Below are 20,537 nucleotides of genomic sequence, written 5' to 3' on the forward strand. Positions count from 1 at the left end.
CAGAGTGGACTTGGGCAAATCACGAGACCTCGGAGCCTTGCTGCACTCACCTGCAAAATGTAGCCCGTCATACCTGCCTTTTTTCCAAGCAACCCCCAGATTCAGCAGGGATGGGGGCGCGCGGAAGCCCTTTGGGAACGTGAGGGTGTGATGCCACCACCACTGACGCTTTTGTGATCTGGGACGCCAGCCAGACCTGGCGAGGGAGCCACTTGACATTTCTAGGTCGGATACAAGGTTGTGTGCACGAAACTAACCTTCACAGGCCACGCAGGTGACTCTGAACAGTAAAATTAAAACAGAGAACTGCAGGTGAGGCTGTCAGAGGGGTGCCTGGGCTATTTTTTGGGTTGAGTTTTCGCCAAGGGAGAGGCAGGTGGAAAAGGGCAGGATGCTCGGTCCTCAATCTGTTTCTGCTCAGGACCCAACCCCTGTCTTCACTGTCGATCTGGTGAAAGATTCAGTGTGAGGTTCTGACCCCCATTTTCAATTCAAGACTGTGGTATCTTGAGTAATATGGTTCCCAGCGGGCGAGTCCCCCGGCCTCACTGTGGATACCACTTTCCCCGAAAGCCACCTCACCCTCTTTCTGGAAATGTGTGAGTGTTAATAATTCATCCTAAATAAATAAATCACTCGCACCGCTCACGGTACAGCTGATGCTGAGCGAAAGGCGCGGCCATTTCCAAGTGGAGACTGGAGAGAACTGGAGGAGGGGATTGGAAAGCTCGCTCGCCAGGGGGGACACGGATGTAAGTTGGGGCTGATCCACCAAGCGAGGAGGGTTCTCGGAGGGGTGCCAGGCACCCAGCGGACTCAATACAATCCTCTAAATGCAATTACTCCTCGAACGCACGAGAGCCTGAAATGGACTTCATGAGAGCGGTGCTTCTCAAGGCTTTGGTGGGTACCAGAATCACCTGGAACTTAGTAAAATAAAAGCCTGCCAGGCTGAAGGTGGCCAGCTCTCCCAGTTTGCCTGGGATGGAGAGTTACCTGGGCTAGGGATTTTCTGTTTTGAAGCCAGGAAAGTGCCGGGAAACCGGGACGAGTTGGTCACTATCACCAGGCCCCCAGGAGCACCAGGTGCTTCTGGTTGGTGTTTCCCAGGTGAGAGCCACCGCTTAGGGTGACGAGCCAGCCTCAGGTGGAGATGGAGCAGCTCATGGGGGGGATGCTAAGGAGGGATGTGGGCGGCAGGCTAGGCAGTGTTTCCCGAGTGCGTCCGATGGTAGGAACCCCTTGTTGGGGGAGTCAGGAGGGGTCCTAGGGTATAGTTAAAGGCAGATTCTCCCAGGTTCCCTGAGCCCCGTTTCCAGGGAAGGAGCCTGGGAAAGTGGATTTTTCAACAAATGTCCCGGATGGCTCTTACCATCAGGGGAGCTGGGCCCAGAGAACCTCTCAAGCTGCGGGGTCCCCGGGCCGGAAGCATCCACATCCCCTGGAGTAGGTCAGAAATGCACAGTCTCAGGCCCCCACCCCGACCTTCTGACCCAAATCTGCATCTTAACAAGGTCCGGGTGACCCCTGGGCACAGTAGGGCCTGAGAAGTGCTGATGTCGGGCGCCCCCACCCCGGGTTCCCTGGGGTCCCTGGAGGGAAGCCGGGTGAGTCAGCAGGGAGCAGGAGGAAGGTTTTGAGGGCTGGTGTTCAGACTCGTGCTGGCGTAGGGAAATGCCACTTCCGGGAAGTCAGGGTGAAAATGCAGGTGCCGCCTGCTCTCAGGGCTCGTCGTGTGGCCGTGCTGCTGTGTGACACGCAGACCCGGGGTCTCGGCCAGCAGGATGCCCACCCCACATGGGCCAGGGCCACGCAGAGGGGATCTGCGGCCCCAAATAAGGAGCAAAGGAAGGGGCTCTGAGCTCCAAGCACGGAGACCTGGCTCCAGATCCCGGCTCTGCCAGTTACCGCCTGGTGGCCCCACACCCCCCACTTCCCCTCCTGGTGCCATCCGGAACTTCAGCGAGGGAGCCCCTGTCCCCCTTCCCTCCCAGGACGGTAGTGAGGCTTGCCTGGGGCCAGGGCTGGGAGGGGCTCCAGGAAGAAAGCCTGGGGTTTTAGTCACAGCCCTGCTCAGACTGCCCCATCTGTGTCCAATTTGATAGCCTGGTGTTTCCATTTGTACAGATGAGAAAACTGAGGCCCGAGAGGCCAACACGCTTGGTCGGCTTGAATGCCGACAGTCCTGGGTGCATGGACTTGGGCTGGGGTCAGAAAGTCCAGGTTCACACCCAGACCCTGGCACTTGTGAGCTGATGACCTTGGGCAGGTCACTGAGCCTCTCTGAGCGTACAATGGTCGTGTGTCGTGCTAAGCCATGAGGGGCTGTGAGGATGAGCTGAGGCAATTCCGTGGACTTCCCCACACCAGGCTCGGTGCCTCTTCTCCCTCCTGGGGGTCCCAAGGCACCCGGGTGGCCTCCTGGAGTGATCTGAGGTCAGCTCTGTGGGACTTGCTGTGTGGCCTCAGGCACATCCCTGGCCCTCTCTGGGCCTCCACTCCTGTTGTAAAGGGAGAGGGCTGGGCCAGTTGATGGACCATGACAACCTCAGTAATGCCGCATCCTTGTCCCCTGTGGGCTGCCCTCTTGGGCCCTGTATGTGATTTCTCTGGGTCTGGGGTCTGGACTCCTGGAGCCCGGTTCCCCTCCCCTTCCTGTGCTGTATGTCAGATGTATGCTGGAAGTCCGTGGTCAGTGGCCAGGGCCATTTTCCCCTCTAACTCCATGTGGAATAGTGTAACAGCCTTGCACTTGAGCCAAATCCTCACCTTTGCATCTCTCCATCTGCAGCAGAGCTCTGCAAGGTAGAGAACACGTCCCGCCTACTGGTGAGGGAGGTGGGGCCTAGAGAGGGTAAGCAGCCTGTGTAAGGTCACACAGCGAGCAGGGGCAGAGTGACTGCACAGCATTTCTCTTAGCCTCACCTCTGTCCTTGGGAGACAGAGGGAGAGAGCCCTCTCCCATCACCCTCCTCACCTGGCTGAGCCGAATGAGTTTTCTGATATTTAGTTCAAACGTTACCTCCTCCCTAATCTTCCCCCACGTGGCTCCCCAGCTGGATGAGGTGCCGACCCCCTCTCTGTGCATCTTCTTTGCTTCCTTCAGTGCATTGCAATTCTCTGATGAGGTTTCAGTCCCACCTTCCAACTGTGAACCCCTTCAGGGCAAGGGTCTGCACCTGGGCTCAGAGATGACGCGGGGCTCCCCTGCTAAAGGTTCCTGGCTCTAAACCCTGGGCCTCAATGAACTCACTCCCCACGCCCACCCTAGGAGGTGGTCACTCTCATCCTCATTTTACAGCTAAGGAAACTGAGGCACAGGGGGGTTGAGTATCTTGCCCAGGGATTGCCCATGCCCAAAGCCCCCGGCATCCATACGCCCATAACCATTTGGCCGCACTGCCTCTCCTGCCAGCTCATGTAAACCTCCTCCTCAGGCCGGTGTGCAGGAAGAGGAGAAACAGGTTCAAAGGGCCTTGCCCGGCCAACCTCCTGTCTCCGGGGTCTCCGGGGGCCTCCAGGAGTGGGGTGGTCCGGGGCCAGGGGGGCTCAGACCTGGGGCTCTGCCGTCCCTCCCCACCCGCCAGGGCAAGGAGCTTCCGTTGTCTGGGGAGCACGACCCGCGGGGCTGGGCCCCCCCGTAAATCCTTCTCGGCCCGCACACGCGCCCGCAGACTGCCCTCCCGCTCATTACTCATCCGGTAGCTTGTTGTGTATAAAGAACAAACAGGCCCTTTGAACTCAGAAGATGGATGGACTGCTTGTTGGTGAAAATCAATAGTTACGCTGAGTAGTTCAAGCTTATAGTGCTTCGAGTCCTACTCCGGGTGGTTTTAAAATGAATGAGCTGATTTTTTTTTTTTTTTTTTTTTTTTTAGAGCACGGCCTACTTTAGTCTTGAATTATACAGAAGGCTTTTGCTTTGAATCTCTTTACTGAGAAGATTAAATATTTATTATTTCCATGATGCGGAGATTGAACCTGGTATGGTAGGAGGGGCTTTACCCAAGGAAAACACTCCTAGGTTGGAAAGTGATCAGCATAATTCTCCCAGATTTCCTTCCAGTTCTGTTACGGATGGGACCGTGTCCCCCACAAAGCCAAGGGCAAAGTCCCAACCCTCTGTCCTGTGGGTGGGAACCCATTTGTAAATCGGATCTTTGAAGATATGAGCAGTTAAGTTGAGGCCAAACTGAATCAGGGGGGCCTTCATCCAATAAGGCTGGAGGCCTTATAGCAGAGATTTGGAGATAGTCAGAAGGCCACGAGACAGAGGCAGTGGTTGAGTTATGGTCGCCAGCAAGCCACCGACAGAATTCTACAGACTTTAGAGCGCACAGGGCCCTGCTGACACTGTGATTTTGGACGTCTGGCCTCCCAAACTGTGAGATGATAAATTCCAATCGTTTTAGCCAACCAGCCCGGGCAAACTGAGTTCTCACAAAAGCTGTTACACCGCAGCGGCTGCGTCTGAGATGGCCTCTTGGCTTTGCATGTACCGGGGAGTGGGTTTGTTCCTGTCCTTGGTGTCTTCAGACGCCCACTCCTAGAATCTTGGGCCCAGCAAAGCCCCTCTGGCCCAGCCCTCCAGCCCGTGGAGAGCGGTTTGCACCCAGTCCTCAGCTTAAATGCTACTTCTTCCAGGAAGCCTTCCCTGACCACACCCAGCCAGATCACTGCCTCCGACAGACACGTCCACAGCACCTGGCCTCCCCACCCCAGCATCATGGCCTGTTGAAGTCCTCGTCCCCTCTCCACATGGCCTGATAGTTGTCCGTTCCTCCTCCCTAGAGGAAGGACCAGACTGTGCCGCGTTTGCAGCTGGAACCCTAGAGCCCAGCGCATGGCTTGGGAACTAGGGAATTCTCCAGAAATCTTGTTTTTTTTTTTTAATTTTTTTAAATTTTTAAGTAATTTCAAACTTATAGGACAATGGCAAAAATAATAATCCCATATAGAAGAGCTCCAACATCCTCCCCCAGCACCCAGATCCACCAACCTCAACAATTTGCCACTTTTCCACACCATTCCATTTGTCCATCCATCATCCATCCATCTGTCCATACGTCTATCTGTTATCTATCTATCCATCCATTCATGTATCTTTCAACTGTCTGTCTGTCTGTCCATCTATTTATCCATCTCTCATCCATCCATCTATCCATCTATCATCAGCATCATCTATCTGCCTTACATTTGAGAGCAGGTTGCCCGCATCGTGCTTCCATGTACTTCAATGCACATTCCCCACAATTAAGGATATTCACTTATGCAGTCACCTTAAGAACAGTTATCAAGTTCAAGAAATTTAATATGGATATAAAGCTTACATTCTAATTTCAATTTTTCCTATGTCCCAATAATTTCTTTCGGAGCCTTTCTTCTCTGTTCCTAGATCCCATCCAGTATCATGTATTAGATTTAGTTGTCCTTATCTCCTTAGTTTCTTTTTCATTCTTTTTTTAATAAACTGTGGAAACATTTTTACAACATAAATCTTCCCATCCCAACTGCTCCCAAGCATATCATTCAGTGGGATTTATCACATTCACAACCTTGCAGTACCCTCACTTTCCCTTCACCCCAAACAGAAACCCTACACTTATTTTGCATTAACTCCCCATTGCTCCCCCTTCCCCATAAACTGTGCTCTACTTTCTGTCTCTGTGAGTTTGCATTTTCTCTGGTATTTTCTTTGTGGTTATCATGGGGCTGAATTGTAGCATCCTACATCTATAACAATCTCGTTTGCTTTGATACCAACTTACTTCAGTGGCATAGATAAGCTCTGTGTTTGTTTTGCTTTGGCTTTTCTCTCTCTCTCGATCTCCCTCTTTTGTGTAAATAAAATGTGTAAGTTTTAAAACTGTATTCAAACTACTGTGCATCAATTGTTGCGTATGTCATTTTAAATGCAGACAGTTTTTTTGCTGCTCTGTTGCAGTTTCTACCTTTCCTCTCAACTTTTCTTCCAACTTTTTATTATTTTCCAATCTGCAAAAAAAAAGTTAAAAGAAAGTACAGTGAACATTGTAGACCCTTCACCCAGATTCACTGATTGTTTACACGTTGCTGTATTCGCTTTCTCACACTCTCAGGACATACACACACACTCATTTTTTGTTGAACCTCTTGACAATAGTTTACACACATAATTAGTTTTATCTCTAAATCCTTTAGCATGAATCTCCTAAGAACAATGATATTCTTTTACATAAGCATAAATATAATTATTATTTCCAAAAATGTAACAGATATAATATTTTACCTAACATGTATTCCATATTCAAAGTACCGCAGTTGTCCCCCTAATGTCTGATGTCTTTACTGCTTTTTATTTGGGGAGGGGGAAATCAAGGAGAATGCATTTTATTTGTTCTCATGTCTTTAGTCTTTTTTAGTCTAGAACAATCTTCCTGCCTTTTCTTGTCTTTCATGACACTGACCTTTTTAAAAAGCCCAGCCAGATGTTTTGTAAAATGTCCTCAAATCTGGATTCGTTTAGTTGTTTTTCCTGATTAGATTCAGGTTAAACAGCATGGCAAGAATGCCACATGTTTTATGTTATGTCCTTCCCAGTGCCCCGTGTCAGGAGGCCTGTGATGTCAGCACGAACCGTCACTGACGATGCTGGGTGTGATTACTTGGTTCAGGTGACATCCTCCACATTTATTGTAAAGACACCTTTTCTCCTCTGTCATTAGGAAGGAATCTGTGGGGCGAGGCTGTTAGAGCGTGAGAATCTCCCGTGTCCCCGCAGTCCTCTACCCAGTGGTTTCAAGAGCCATTTGTGGTCCCTTCCTGAATCGAGTATTACCTGCAAGTGCAAACTGCCCATTTTCTCCGTCCGTGAGTCCTGCTCATGTAGGCTGTCTCTCTTCCCTTCTGGGAGGTTCCCTCAGGACTGTTGTCTCCCTCCTCCTCTCCCCTTCTCCCCCGCCCTCCCCTCCTGTTAGTTTGAGCCCTTCATGTTTCCCCTGCCCTACACTGGGCATCAGCCCATCACCCGAGGAGCCCGGGTCCAGCTAGGGGGATCCTCTGTAGCCCCCCAGATCTGGGAGCTGGGTATGCTCGGTGCTGCAGTTCACTGTTTCTAGAGCTTTTCCATGGACTGAGCTGGAAAGGAGAATGTTAAAGTTTTGAACAAAAATGCTCAAGCTTTAATCTGACTGTGAGGAGATGATCAGACACGTATAGGACGTAGCACAAAGCTTCTGGCCCAGAGACTTCAAAAAGGTCAATGTCGTGAAAACCAGCAAGAACAACCGAAAGTCAGAAGACTGTTCTAGATTAAAAGAGACTGAAAAGGTTTAATGATCAAGTGCAAGGCAGGAATGTTTCTTGATCCTGAATTTTTAAAATGTGAAGGACATTTGGTGAAATTGAAGAAATAAGACACATTAGACATTTGATGATACTGAATTCTTGTTCATTTTTTAAGTGTGATAATGACATTGGGATGATATAGAAGCATGCCTTTAGTTTTAGGACATGCATTCTGGGCTGTTCAGGTGGAAAGTGTCATGAAGTTCATTTCAAACGGTTCAAAAACAAAAAAATTGTGTGTGTGTGTATGTGTGTAACAGTATATCCCCCTTAGTTGGACAGTAAAGATGTGTCCAAAAATCTCTTAACGGATTTTTCTTCATATATCAATGTTAGCAGCTTAATATAACTCTTAGGGCCTTTTGTTTGTTTTCAGTTTTTAGGGATTGATATTTTTTCTTGTTGATTAATTTTGTTTTTTAAATGTATGAACTTTATATGATTCCACAGTCAAGAGAGTCCAACAAAGGTAGCCAATGAATTCTGGGCTCTGTCAAGTTTCCTGCATCCTCTTCCTTATCACCCCTTAGAGATACCCATTTTTATTTGTCTTTTATTTATCCTTGAAGTGTTCTTTATTGCATATATGAGCAAATTGTGTGTGTGTGTGTGCACTCCTTCTCCTCTTCCTTTTATGCAAAAAGGAGCATCTTATATATGCTGTTTTGCATCCTGCTTTTTGCACTTTATTTTCCCAGAGCTCATTGTTTCATCCTAAATGAAGACATCCTTCATCCTTTTCGTAGCTGCGTAGCACTACATTCTGTGGATGTACCATTGTTTGAGCCATCAGTCCCGTACTGACGGACACGTGGGCTGGTTCCAGGCTTTGGGGATACCCTGGGCCATGTGTCATGTTTGTGCCACATAAACTGGCGTCGAATTTCTAGAGGCTGGATTCTGGGTCAAAGGGTGGATGCATCTGTAATATTTCTATAAAATAAATCCCTGTTGAATGACTGAGAAAATGAATGCGTGAACTTGATTAAGAAGAGCAGAAAGTAAAAGGCTGATGTCTAAATGGAGACATAAAACAATTAGACTGGATAAATCTCTTTGTGAAGAGGCCAGAGAACCTTCTGGCATTGTTGTTGCTAGTCCAGCAACTTCCAGTTTCTCACCTTCAGAGAGAATTCCTCCTTGGTTTGTAAATGAAACGTAGAATGACAAAATCATGCCATTTTAGAGCCCCAATCAAAACCCTCTGGTGCAGTCTCCTTATTTTATCCACAAGAAACCTGAGGTCTAGAGAGAGAGCGGGGACAACAGAAAGATGAAGGAAAAAAAAAAAAAAAAAACAAGTTCATTGCAATCCTCTCTAATTCTATAAACAGTAATAGAAATATCTGCTTGGTGATAACACGTGAAACTTATTTCTAGTTCTTACCAAGAGCCAATGTAAAAAGTGTATCTCCAAGATTCCCTGAGATATTTATATTAAACAGTGCCATGGCTCCAAACCGTGGGCTCTTGGCTGTCATGGGGACATCTTCAACAGAACTCTCAGTGTCAGTGGATTTTGTTTTACATCTTTTGTGTGCTACTAGGGCGGTAAATGTAGTCATGATGAGAAAATGGATCAGGTGGGGGCTTTGACTGGCTGTGTGTACTCTGGCTGATGCCGTGGGTGGTCGTGTTTGCTGAAGAGAGTCTGAAATTCTGGAATAATGGTGTTGGGAGCATCCCGTTCTGATTTTGAGCAGGTGACAGGGAGCAGCAAAAGAGTTTAGCCCCCACCCAGCGTGGCCTTGGAGTGTGAGCCTGGGCCAGTCTCTTCTCCTCTCTGGGCCTTGGCATGTAAAATGAGGACTTGGACCAGCCCAAGATGGCAGATAAATGGATAGAACCTGTGCCATTGTTTCCTTTTCTGTGCTCATTGCAGACATAACTAATTGATCACTGCACACTCTTCACTCCCTTAACCAATTTTTCTTGGCAGCCCCTTTTAGCCCACTGGTGATGACATGTAGGTTCTAGGCTACTTACACTCCCTGGCTTGGGTGGTTACTTAGGCAACCATACAAAATACAAATGCCCAGTTAAATTTGAATTTCACATAAGCAACAAAGAATATTTTTTAGTACAAGTATGTATTAAAATAAGATGACCCTATTTCATAGCCATCTCCACTTCTACAGTTGTCTGTCTCTCTTTTTTCCTTTCCAAGTTCTTGATTTCATTTGAGAGCCCCACCCTTTCTTTTTGATACTTCTGATAGTAACTAACTAAACATAGTTAAAGTTTTAGTTTAGTTTAATTTAGTTAGATAGTTTAGTTTAGTTAAACTAAAGATTATTAGTGTCCAGTGCCCAGATAAAAGCCTAGCTCATTCCATGTTGTTTAAATTTGTATTATGACTTAATTTAATTGAAGGTGAGGGAGATTTGGATAGGGCACTTCTCTTTCTGAGGATTGTATGTTCTTTTTTTTTTTTTTTTTTTTTTTTTTACCTTTGAAGAAACAATTTTAATGAAATTTTTGGCAACAAAAAGTTAGCAGAGGAAATGACAACAAAATGTAAGTTAGAAAACTCCTAAACATACATTTATTCAGGAAATACAATTACCAAGTCCTTGATATTTCAATGATCTTTCCACATCATAAAATATTCACATGTATTCTCTTAAATCTACACCAAGTCATGCAGACATTCTTTTCAAGGAAATCATAACCATTTCTTCTATTAAATGCTATGGTATCCATTTTAATTGTAAACAAAGTACTTGGGTAAAATGACTTAAAAATTTAAAGGAGAAGGAAAATTATTTTTTAAAAAGCACGTCTGAATCATCAAACCCCAAAGAACTAGGCCACTATATTCTAGTATTATACTAACAGTTGCAATGGCCATATAAGAAAGTAGGTTATTACCTATGATATGATTTCTCACCTGCATTTTTAACTTTTTCAAATAATATTTATTTTTGTAAGTTTTAAAGGTGAGGGGAGCAGAAAGGTGCCAGACATTAAAATTTTACATTTAAGCTACTGGCAGATTTTTTTTTTTTAATAAACCATGAAGGTAGACTGTAATTATTCCCAGGTTAAGGAACATCTGTACCTTTCATTCCTAAAGAAATTATTAAGAAATGTAATCACTCATTACATAGCTGCAAATTGAATTACTCTGATACTTTTAAACAGAGTCCAGTGTAATTAGAATATTTTATAAAAGGGGAAAATAGAGGTTTTCAACCCTAGATATCCACTAGAACCACCTGGAAAGACGAATAATAATAAATGTCAGGGCTCCACTCCCAGATATTTTCATTTAGTTGGTGTGGGATGGGACCCAGGTATCAATAATTTTTAACACTCTGCAGGGTGTTCTATTATCTATCCAAGTTTGAAAACCACTGAGTCACCTCATTTTGAAATATCAAAAAAATAAAAGGAAACTGAGAAGGGGGGAAAATTTATATTTGAAACTTTATAAATCAAACACCTATTATATACTTGCTATATGCCTAATTATGTTCATGAATCATACATTTCTAAGACCAAAACTGCCTTCATTTTCTCCCTATACTAGCTCACTACTGTACATCTTTGCCACTGAATAACTGAATTTTTCTATGATCAAGACTTAAAATTCTGGGATACACTGTGAAAACTGCATTAATTAAAAGTACTGCTACTCATGCTTAGCAGTAGCAAGTAGCAAGTACTGCTACTCATGCTCAGCAGTAGCAAGTATTTGGCTCCTTTAAGCTATCCTAATTTCAAGAATTATAAATAGATGCCAACCTACACAAAGAAGAGATTGTGGATTACTGTAGAAGGAAAAAAAATAGCTTACTCAATTTACTAAATTTCAACACCAAAAAAGATTTAATTTGGCTGAAAGTTCTGAAACTGCTGAGCTACTGAACCAGGAAGCTATAATTTATAATGAAATGTTGACACGCCCTTAAAAACTATGGCAGCTGTAGCTATACTAAATAAAGATTTCTTTAGGGCTTCATCACCCTGTAAATGCAAGAATACAAGCTTAACAATGATATTACTGTTTTTATATGTACCAATACCTCTCTTTAATATATACAAATCTCCACAGCAAATACCTTTAATAATTTTACAATTAAATAAAATAAGTCCATAATTCTTCTACACTACTTTGGTCTCAACGTTTTAAAAACATCAATTAATTTTGAAAATATACAATTTACAACATGATCCTATCAATAACAAGCACATTTTGTAGTGGACTAAAGATGCATTCAGCCATGCAATCCAGTGTTCAATACCTAAATGATAAATAACAATGCTGACTGACTTCTTACTCCGAAAATCTCTGAAAACTGGAATAACCTTTTAAGACTCACAGTGCTCACAAACATGCAGAAAAGGTATATATTTCTAGTCTTCCTGAAGGAATGTTACAAAATGCCCACTTTTTATACAGGGTAGATAATTATGTCAAATTCCATTTTCCATTATCTTCCAATCCATTATCTTCTTTTCAGGATCTGTCACTTGCTAAATTTTTTTTTTTTAATGTACAAATTCTCCTTTAAGTTCTGAAAGATCTGACTAAAAATGAACCTTAACTCTAATTTCAGCCTTGAAAAAGGAGTTCAGTCACAGTCATACACTAATAGCTGCCTTTAGGTAAAACAGTGACATCCAGTGGACAAGTGAAATAAAGAAACCCTTCAAAATTCCTTTCATAATTTGAATTGTAAACAAAGATGACATTTTCTAAATCCAGTAATTTTAACATGAATTAGTTCCTGCGCATTTTGACAAGGAGTCTGCAGATTCTTATGAATACATCAACCTCATACTTTCTATACATCTCGAATATATCCTTCTCTCTTCTTCCTATTTAAAATCGCACCTTTAAATTGAACTGGTGAAGAGTGTGTAACTCCCGAGGCTAGGGAGGTTCAAGGTATAATCTTCGCTTCTGCTATTTCCCACTACAAACTAACTGGCTCATCTCTAGGAATGAAAGAAACAAAATATAAGATATATATTTAAATAAAAATGAACAGCATTAAAAAAATTGTAAAAGATGAAAATTGAACCTGTTTTTGCATTTGTAATTTATGACATACTAATATAAATAGAAAAGGATGTAATCAGGAATGCTAACAATCAAATTACATCCTCTTGCATCACTGCTCAAATATTATGAAAGAACACATATTTTAGCAATGATTGTTCAGTGTTTAAAAACTTACTTTTATAAATCAGTACAAATGAATATTTATTATACATTATGTTTAAATAAAAGTAAAAAACTTCCACTGTGCTAGGTTATGATTTACCATTCATGAGATATATTACGTGCTTTCAAAACTACAAAATGCAGCAGTGATGTTAACACTGACAGTGTAATGAACTTCTGTAGCTGAGACTGTATGTTTAATTTCTCAGAGAACTGTAAAGGAATCTCACAGGTAAAAAAAAAAAAAAAACAAGAGTAAGCAAAAAAAGAAATTGGAGAATTGTCATTTTTAAATAAGCAGCCAAATGAAAGCTTTTTTAAAAAAAGATTAAGAATGTAAAAGTACATTTTAATATTAAAAAAGTATTTTTAAAAATCTATAACAATTTTATGACAAAATCTGCATTTGAAAAAGGCCTGTAAAAACAGCAGGACAGAACTGCCCTCATCACCTTTTACTTAATTTTGTCAGAAAAAAGTGATGTCTCTCTGGAGCCATACATGATGTTAAAATAGGTATTTATAAAATAGCATGGAGAATTTCAAGGGAAGTTTTTGCTTTTTACAATCATTGACATTGCAGCTGTGGTAGGTCACAAGTAAACCTTCTCTAGCTAAAAGCAAAATGGAATATAAAGTTTTGAACTGCATTAGGTCTGTTGCCTGCGTTTTGCTGATCTCATTTTTTCAAATCGTGACTCCATTTCTTCCAAGACTTTGGGTGTATATCGTACTACTAATTTAACCTTTCCTTGAGCTGCTTTCAGCAGCTCTACAGCTTTTTCGTGATGTTCTCCTTCAACGCTCACTCCATTAACAGAAAGGAGTTGGTCTCCTCGTTTGAGGCCCCCATGCCTATCAGCAATACCACCTGGAATTATTCGAGATATATAGATTGGAGAGTTTTGTTCTTTCCCTCCCATAATATTGAATCCAAGGCCCTCTTCTGTTTTTGGTAGCTCAACCACTCGAGGATGAGAATGTCCTTCACTGGCAGCAAACGCAGCGACTGTAGCCTTTGCAGTTGCATTAGCTCTCACTTCAGGACTGCTACTGATGTCCACAGTTTCATAGACGTGTTCATATACCTCTCTTACAGCATTGCAGAACTCACTTTGAAGGACTCTTTGTAAAGCCTGAAGTTTTTGTGGTGGTACCTCTCCACTCCTTTGCAGTTTTTCCAACAGTTCAATTGCTCTACAAATATCTCTCTCCAGCCGCACAGGTTCCCCCAAAGCCGCCATCTTCTCCTTTTGCCCCTGTATGTTCTTTTAAGACTCATAAGTGAACCTGCAGTCCAGTGTTTCCCATATGTCTTCATATGTTCATATTTTTTTTTATTTTGTCAAATCCATACACTGCTTGTATTATTGACTTATTTAGTATTTTCCTTTAAAATTGACTCATTCTTTTGTTTAAATACTGTGGATGAAAAATCAGTTTCATTTGCTAAGATGGGGTAAAAATAAATAAAGGGAAAGCATAACTATTAAGATATAAAATATTAATCTGGGGCGCACCTAAAATTACGGGGTGTGCCACCAGCGGGACACATAAATACAACATTGACTAATGCAAAATCCCCATTGGTTTAGGAATGTCCTCCATCCCCCTTGTAAAGAATCCTTGAGAATCTCCTTGAATACCTCCAGTGACGGGGAACTCAGTACTTTGCCAGGTTTTGACTCATTCTTGAACACCTTATTGTTAAATATTTCTTCCTCCCGTTGATCCATAGGCTCCTCCCTGGCACAGTCATGCCTGGATCCCAGTTTGCCCTCTGGGACCCCACACAATCAGTTTGTGCCCTCTGTGTTCATTTGTGCATTCATTTATTCCACAGATATTTGAGTACCTGTTGGGTGACAGCGGCTTTTGCAGACTTTTAAAGGGAAGTGAGGGTACAATTACGATACAGTGCCATCAGCTCTGAGGGGGGCTGGGGAAGAAGGCACACCTGGCCCAGATGCAGGTGGAGTGTGTGTGTTCCGGAAGGCTTCCTTGCAGGGGAATGAGAGAGAGCCGCTTCGCTTTGGGAATTAGAAGTCTGTGATGAGGGCTAGGGAAAGAAGCTGGAGTGGCAGAAATGGTGGGGGCTGAGCCTGAGACCCCTCACTTCCAACAGCCCAAACACTTTCCTGTCCTAGTTTTCCTTTTAATTTTAAAAGAGCACTGGAGAGTCGGGGCAGGACTTATTCTCCCCACTTCCCAGGTAAGGGAACTGCGGCCTAGAAGAGGGCGGGAGGGCTTGTCGTGGGGCTTGAAGCAGGGAGGCTGTGTGTGTCCTGGGACCCTCACCCCTGCGTTCAGTGTGACCCGCTCCGGCCCCGTGCACCATCAAGTTCACATTCTTGGGGTGCACCTTTGAATCTTTGTTTGTGAGTAAACTTACACTTCCCAAGACTGACAGTAAAGCAGATTTCAAAGTCTGGATTCCAGGGTTCTGATGCTCCCTTTCTTGGCTGGGGGAGACGCTGGCCTCTGTGTGGAGCCCCAGTGCCCCTGGGTGGGCTGCGAGCTGCCCGGAGCCCCCGTCGTCCCAGTGCCCGCTGTGCGTGAGCGGGCAGGTGGCTCCAGGGCCTCCCGGTTGTCTTGGCCTGCCCTGGTGAGACGATTCCTTGGCACGAGTCTGCTGGCCTGAGCCCTGCCTGGGCTCCCTCAGGATGCTCCCGGGGACTGGCCTGGCTAAAACCCCATCTCCCGCAGCCCTGAGCTCCCGTCCTCCTCGGCCCTGTTCTGCGTGAAGAGGGCGGTGAGGGCTCGTCTGGGGGACAAAGCTGTGGAGGCGTTTTGTGACCCTGTTGCCTCCCTCCCCCTTTTGCTCCATCTTTTCCAAAAATTTGTTGACATCCCCACCCCGACGCCTCAGCGCATGACATTATTTGGAAATGAGGTCTTTGCAGATGTAATTTGTTCAAACGAGGTCATGCTGGATTGGGGGGTGCTGAATCCAATATGACTGGTGTCTTACAAGAAGAGGAGGGGACGCCAGAGTTGAGGACACCCAGGGGGAGACGGCTGCGTGGAGACGGGCAGAGCTGGAGTGAGGCTCGGGAGCCCAGGAACGCCTGGGCCGCCAGAAGCTGGGAGAGGCAAGGGAGGATCCTCTAGAACCTTCAGAGGGTGCACGGCCCCACTGGCACTTAGATCTGGGACTTCTGGCCTCCAGAACCACGAGGCAATAAATCTCTGTTGCCTTAAACCACCCACTTAGCGGTGTTTTTTCTACAGCAGCCCTGGGATGCTAGGGAGCAAGGTTATGGAGAGAAAGCCTTCAAGGAGCACGAAGACCGGTGAGTGAAATGGGCAACCAACCGCTTCTCAGTGCCCCATGGCCAAGGGGAAGAAAGTGCCGGGGGAACTGAAGGAGGGCAGGGAAGCCTCCCTGGAGGAGGTGGCCATGAGTAGGCCTGCGCGGGTGAGTAGGAGCTGGCTCTGCAGAGCTGGGAGAAGGTGCCTGGCAGACAGAAGTGCCGCATCTTCTCCCCCTGCAAGAATCAAGCCGGGCCACAGCCCATTTTTCCCCTCCTAGATGCGCTGTCCACCTATGGACTAATTAGAGGTGCTAAACTGACATGAGGAGACGTGATTTTTGCAGTGTGGTAATTAAAAGGCAGTTGGCTTCGCAGCTGTGATCACACGAGGACGCTGCTTGCCCCTAAAGACGTCAGCTGAAAGAAGAGTGCAAAGGAGCAGAGGAAAATGAAGAGGCTCCTGATGCAGTTTGCTAATTCCCTCCAATTGTCACCTGCACAGCTGTGAGGGGAAAGTGGAACATTTTACCAGAAGTTTAAGAGAAAGTTGGAGACATACATTCTACTTGTACACTATTAGACAAGGACTAGAATCATAATTATTATTTTTAAATTAACAACCCTTTTTGAAATCACCAGATCAGGATTTAGAGGGTCTGGCTTTAAAGTATTTTTCTGCACTACTGGAAGGGAGACCAGGCCTTCTCATCTGTGAAATGGGTACCCTGGTTTCCACTCCGCCTTCCGCGGGGTTGAGGTGATGGTGAGGGACAAGGCTTTGTCAGTCAAAGGCCTCTCATGGCGGTAAGAAAAACCTCTGGATTCTAATGATTTCTAAGTCAAGAGGTTGTGCTCTAAGTTCAGTTCTCTTTGGTTGGGTGCCTGTGCTATTCCCATCCTCACAACAGCCCCGAGAAGGAGGCTTTGTCGCGCAGTCTACAGAGGAGGAGCCTGAGGTTCCCAGTGGTGAGGTAATTTTCCTGAAGTTGCATAGCGAGTAGTGAAGGTGATGGCCCAACCCAACTGAAACCTTGATTCTAAACCAAGCTTTGGCTTCCTTGGACTGTTTTTCCTTTTTACCCACATTTAAAATTTTTTATTGTGGTAACATACATGTAACATAAAAATTGCCATTTTAACCATTTGAAGTGTGGTATTAATTGCATTCACAATGTTGCACTACCATCACCACCATCTGTTATCAAAACTTTTTCATCCCCCCAAGCTGAAGCTCTGTACCCAGTAAGTAAGTAGTCCCTCTCCATCTGCCCCTCCCCAGCCCCTGGCAACCTTTACTCTCCTTTCTGTCTCTACAATTTGCTTCTTCCAGATATTTCATGTAAGTGGAATCATACACTGAGACCTTTTGTATCAGGCTTATTTCACTGAGCAATAATGCTTTCCGGGTTCATCCACGTTGTAGCATGCATCAGAGCTTCCTCCCTATTCAGGGCTGAGTAATATTCCATTCACATCTGTGATGCATTTTGTTCATCCCTTCATCTGTTGATGGACGCTCGGGTTGTTTCCACCAAGTGGATACTGCTGCTTGGGCACTGATGGACAAGAGTCTGTTCAAGCCCACGTTCAGGTCTCTCCCTAGGAATGGAATTATATTTACTCCCATTTTTTTTTACATAAAAAGAAGATTTGAGGCAGTAATATTTGCTTTCCAGCTTTCTTTTCATAAAATAATGGGAGAAATGTTGAAGAAGGGAGTAAGAAGAAAATAAAAACAAAAATAAGGCAAAATATTATATCTTAAGAGAAAAAAATTAAATTAATTTACAATTTAATGTTTACAAAGAAATAAAACTTAAACTGAGTGAAGGGCAATTGGGTGTGGGTTTAATCATTCTTTGAACATATATTTCATTAATTATGTATATAGGTTAGATTCACAGCAAAAGTATTAACGAGAAAAGTGTTCGTGAAGGATTTTCTCTAAAATAAACAAAATGTCAAATATACACACGATTTTTGTTTTATAAAATTGAACTGTCTTAGGGAGTCACAAGCAGAATAAGCTACCAATGCAGTATTATTGTTGTTTGTTGTCTTTTTCTTTTAAGCAAATCTCTTATTTTTCCTTTTCCCTTCTTCTAAATTTCCCCAATTGCTTCTTTCCTTGCACCAGGGAGCCTCTTTCAGAAGCTACCTGGATATTAGAGAGACAACTGCATTCCAAGAACAGAAGTCCCAAGTTCAAGTCCCAGCCTTGCTACTTGCTATCATGTGACTTCCAGCAAGTCACTTAGCCTCTCTGACCCTCACTTTCCTCATCTAGAAAATAGGAGTAATAAAGTCGACCCTACCTTTATCACTGGGGTTTGGTGAAGATTCATGTGGGACTAAAGAAGTAGAAAAGTTTTGGAAAGTAACATGGTCTGTGGAACAGCCATGCTCTGCCAGTCACTTGCTGTGTGACTGTGTGCAAGTTACTTAACCTCTCTGAGTTTCAGTCTCCTCATCTGGAAAAGCACATAGTAGTAGTGTCTCCCTCATAGGGTGGTTTGCCCCTTAAATGAGAAAGTGAATGCAAAGCCCTTCCCGCGATACTGGCCCCACAGTAGACACACTCAGGAGGTAATAACTTCAAGGAGTTAACATAGCTGAGCTCAAATCCCAGCTTTGCCTCGTGTGAGCTGCAGGAGACCCAGGCAAGTTGCTAACTCTCCTTGAGCCTCAGTTTCTCCATGTGGCAGCAAAGACGATAATGCCACGCCTACCTCCCTCACAAATTGTTGCACGTTCCAAGTAAGAGTGTGGCTCTGCTGGGTTTCTTTTGGGTTGATGAAAATATTTTGGTAACGGATGGTGATGGTAGCCCCACACTGTGAATGTAATGACCACCATCGAATCGTACACTTAAAGTGGTTGAAATGGGAAATTTTGTGTTAGGTATGTGTTACCAAGATACAGTGAAAAAAAATTTCGGTGGAGGTGGGTGGTAAAGCTGAGGGATTAAGAACTAAGACTCGTCCACAGGAAGGAACAGTGCTTGTTCCCCGAGCGGTTGCAGGCTGAGCTTTCCAACTAAAGAGGTTTAAAATCTTGCTGCAAGTCCGTGCACAATGCCCCAGGAGGCTTTTTGTCGGAGTGGGGCTTCGACAAGAGCTGGCCCAAATGCCAGCATTCATTTTCCCTCGTTAACGCGGGGCACGCTCTGCAGCCACCCCGCTCACGTTAATCTCGCCGGAATCGCTCCTGAGACACTTTGTGTCCAAACAGTCTTTCTCCAGCTTGGGCATCGCAATGGACTGGCTCAGCCCTAGAAGGCCCCAGGCTCCCAGCGCACACTGCCCCGCGTCTTTGTGTACATCCTGGCACTGGCCACAAACAGTGTTTTGTCCAAAACTTCCTGAGAAAGTTGCGTTCCATTCATCTCTGCTGAAAGGAACCCAAGATGACAAATACCTCCCTCAATTAATTACAGAAACAGTCAGCAAACCCGTGGAGAAGGGATTAAATCTAGCGGAGAAAAGCGCAAGCCTCAGTCATTTATTTTCTCACCCTCTCGCATCTGGCTCGAGTTCATACCTAGGATTTAGCAACTCCCTCCCCGCCCCAATTATACTTTCCACCTGAAAAATAGTTTATTTCTGCAGAAAAGTTAAGCCCAGATGCCCAAAACCAGTTAGAGAATGAATTGCATTTAGGCAAGAATTCCTCAGTGTCTTGGAACTTAATAAAGATCCTGAAGTTGGGAGTTTATTTACATTTTCCCTCTCGGTTCACATCTGCAAAGAGAAGTGAAACACAGTGGCAACTATTGGAATAAATCAAATCAAATCAAATACACACCCACACAAAACTAACAAACTCTTTAATCGTTTTCCTCAGTTGTTGGAGGGAGAAACAGAGAAACAGAGAATTCTGGAGTTGCAAGGAATCTTTGAAGTCTTTGGTCCAATATCTCATATTCAGAGATGAGGAAAACAGATGCCTGGGAAGGGGAAATGATTTGCCCTTGTTTTCTCCACAGTGGTGCAGACAGGGCTAAGCCCCAGTTTCCTGGCATTTGCCCTCACTCTCCACTGGTATCTGCCTGTGTGTGCTTCATGTTTTGGCAGCTCAGAGTTTAAAATGTGGACACTAAACACTCACAAAATAACTTTCGTGGCGGGAGGTGTTTCCCACCTGGAGAGAAGTGCAGGTGGCTCTTTCCTATCCCTCGCTGCTGGTTGGGGGTTAACCCCCAGAATCTCCCAGGACCAACCATGCCCATCATGGAAACTTGTCATGTCCGAGAAACCCTGGAAGCCCTGGTGTTAGCCGTCTCCTCCCTGTTCCGCAGGGTCTCAGGGGAAGGAGCAAGTTCCGGATCACTGCTCCACCTTGGCTGGGGCTGACTGCTCAGGGCTGGGCTGAAGAAGGACAACCGGACGTGAAACCAAAGACCAGTCCCACTTCTGCCTCGGTGACCTGGCACAGTTGACGTCACTTTTCTGGCTCATGATTTCTCCAGCTGCAAAATGGGTGGTGACACCCAACCCAGATAATCTGTTGGCAAGCACTGACCAAATCGGATGTGTGTTCATGAGCGTGGTAGTTTGCATGTTGGGTGGTTGGTTCATTTCTCCATCCATTGATAGATCCGTTGTTTGGACAGGATTTGTTAGAGAGTGGGCTGGCCTGAGTGAGTGCAGGATGAGGAAACTGAAAAGGAAATTGTGCCCCCAGATAGATTGCAGGGGATCCCCTGCAAAATCATCTAATGATGCATCTCTGGAAATTACAGGAGTAGTGTGATGGAACTTTGGTATCTGTAAAGCTGTTTGTCC

At 44.8% G+C, this 20,537-nt stretch overlaps 2 protein-coding genes across 2 annotated transcripts in view; one reads left to right on the forward strand and one right to left on the reverse strand.

The window, feature by feature from the left end:
- Positions 1 to 20,537, forward strand: part of GABBR2 (gamma-aminobutyric acid type B receptor subunit 2) — a 399,384-nt gene that overhangs the window by 130,620 nt on the left and 248,227 nt on the right. The window lies entirely within an intron of this gene.
- Positions 12,766 to 13,752, reverse strand: LOC119545513 (protein lin-7 homolog C). The gene has a single exon (XM_037851103.1). The coding sequence runs from the start codon at positions 13,741 to 13,743 to the stop codon at positions 13,150 to 13,152; it is 594 nt and encodes a 197-aa protein (XP_037707031.1). The 5' UTR covers positions 13,744 to 13,752; the 3' UTR covers positions 12,766 to 13,149.

The sequence above is a fragment of the Choloepus didactylus genome, chromosome 10 (assembly GCF_015220235.1).
Source record: "Choloepus didactylus isolate mChoDid1 chromosome 10, mChoDid1.pri, whole genome shotgun sequence".
In the NCBI taxonomy this organism is placed as follows: Eukaryota; Metazoa; Chordata; class Mammalia; order Pilosa; family Megalonychidae; genus Choloepus; species Choloepus didactylus.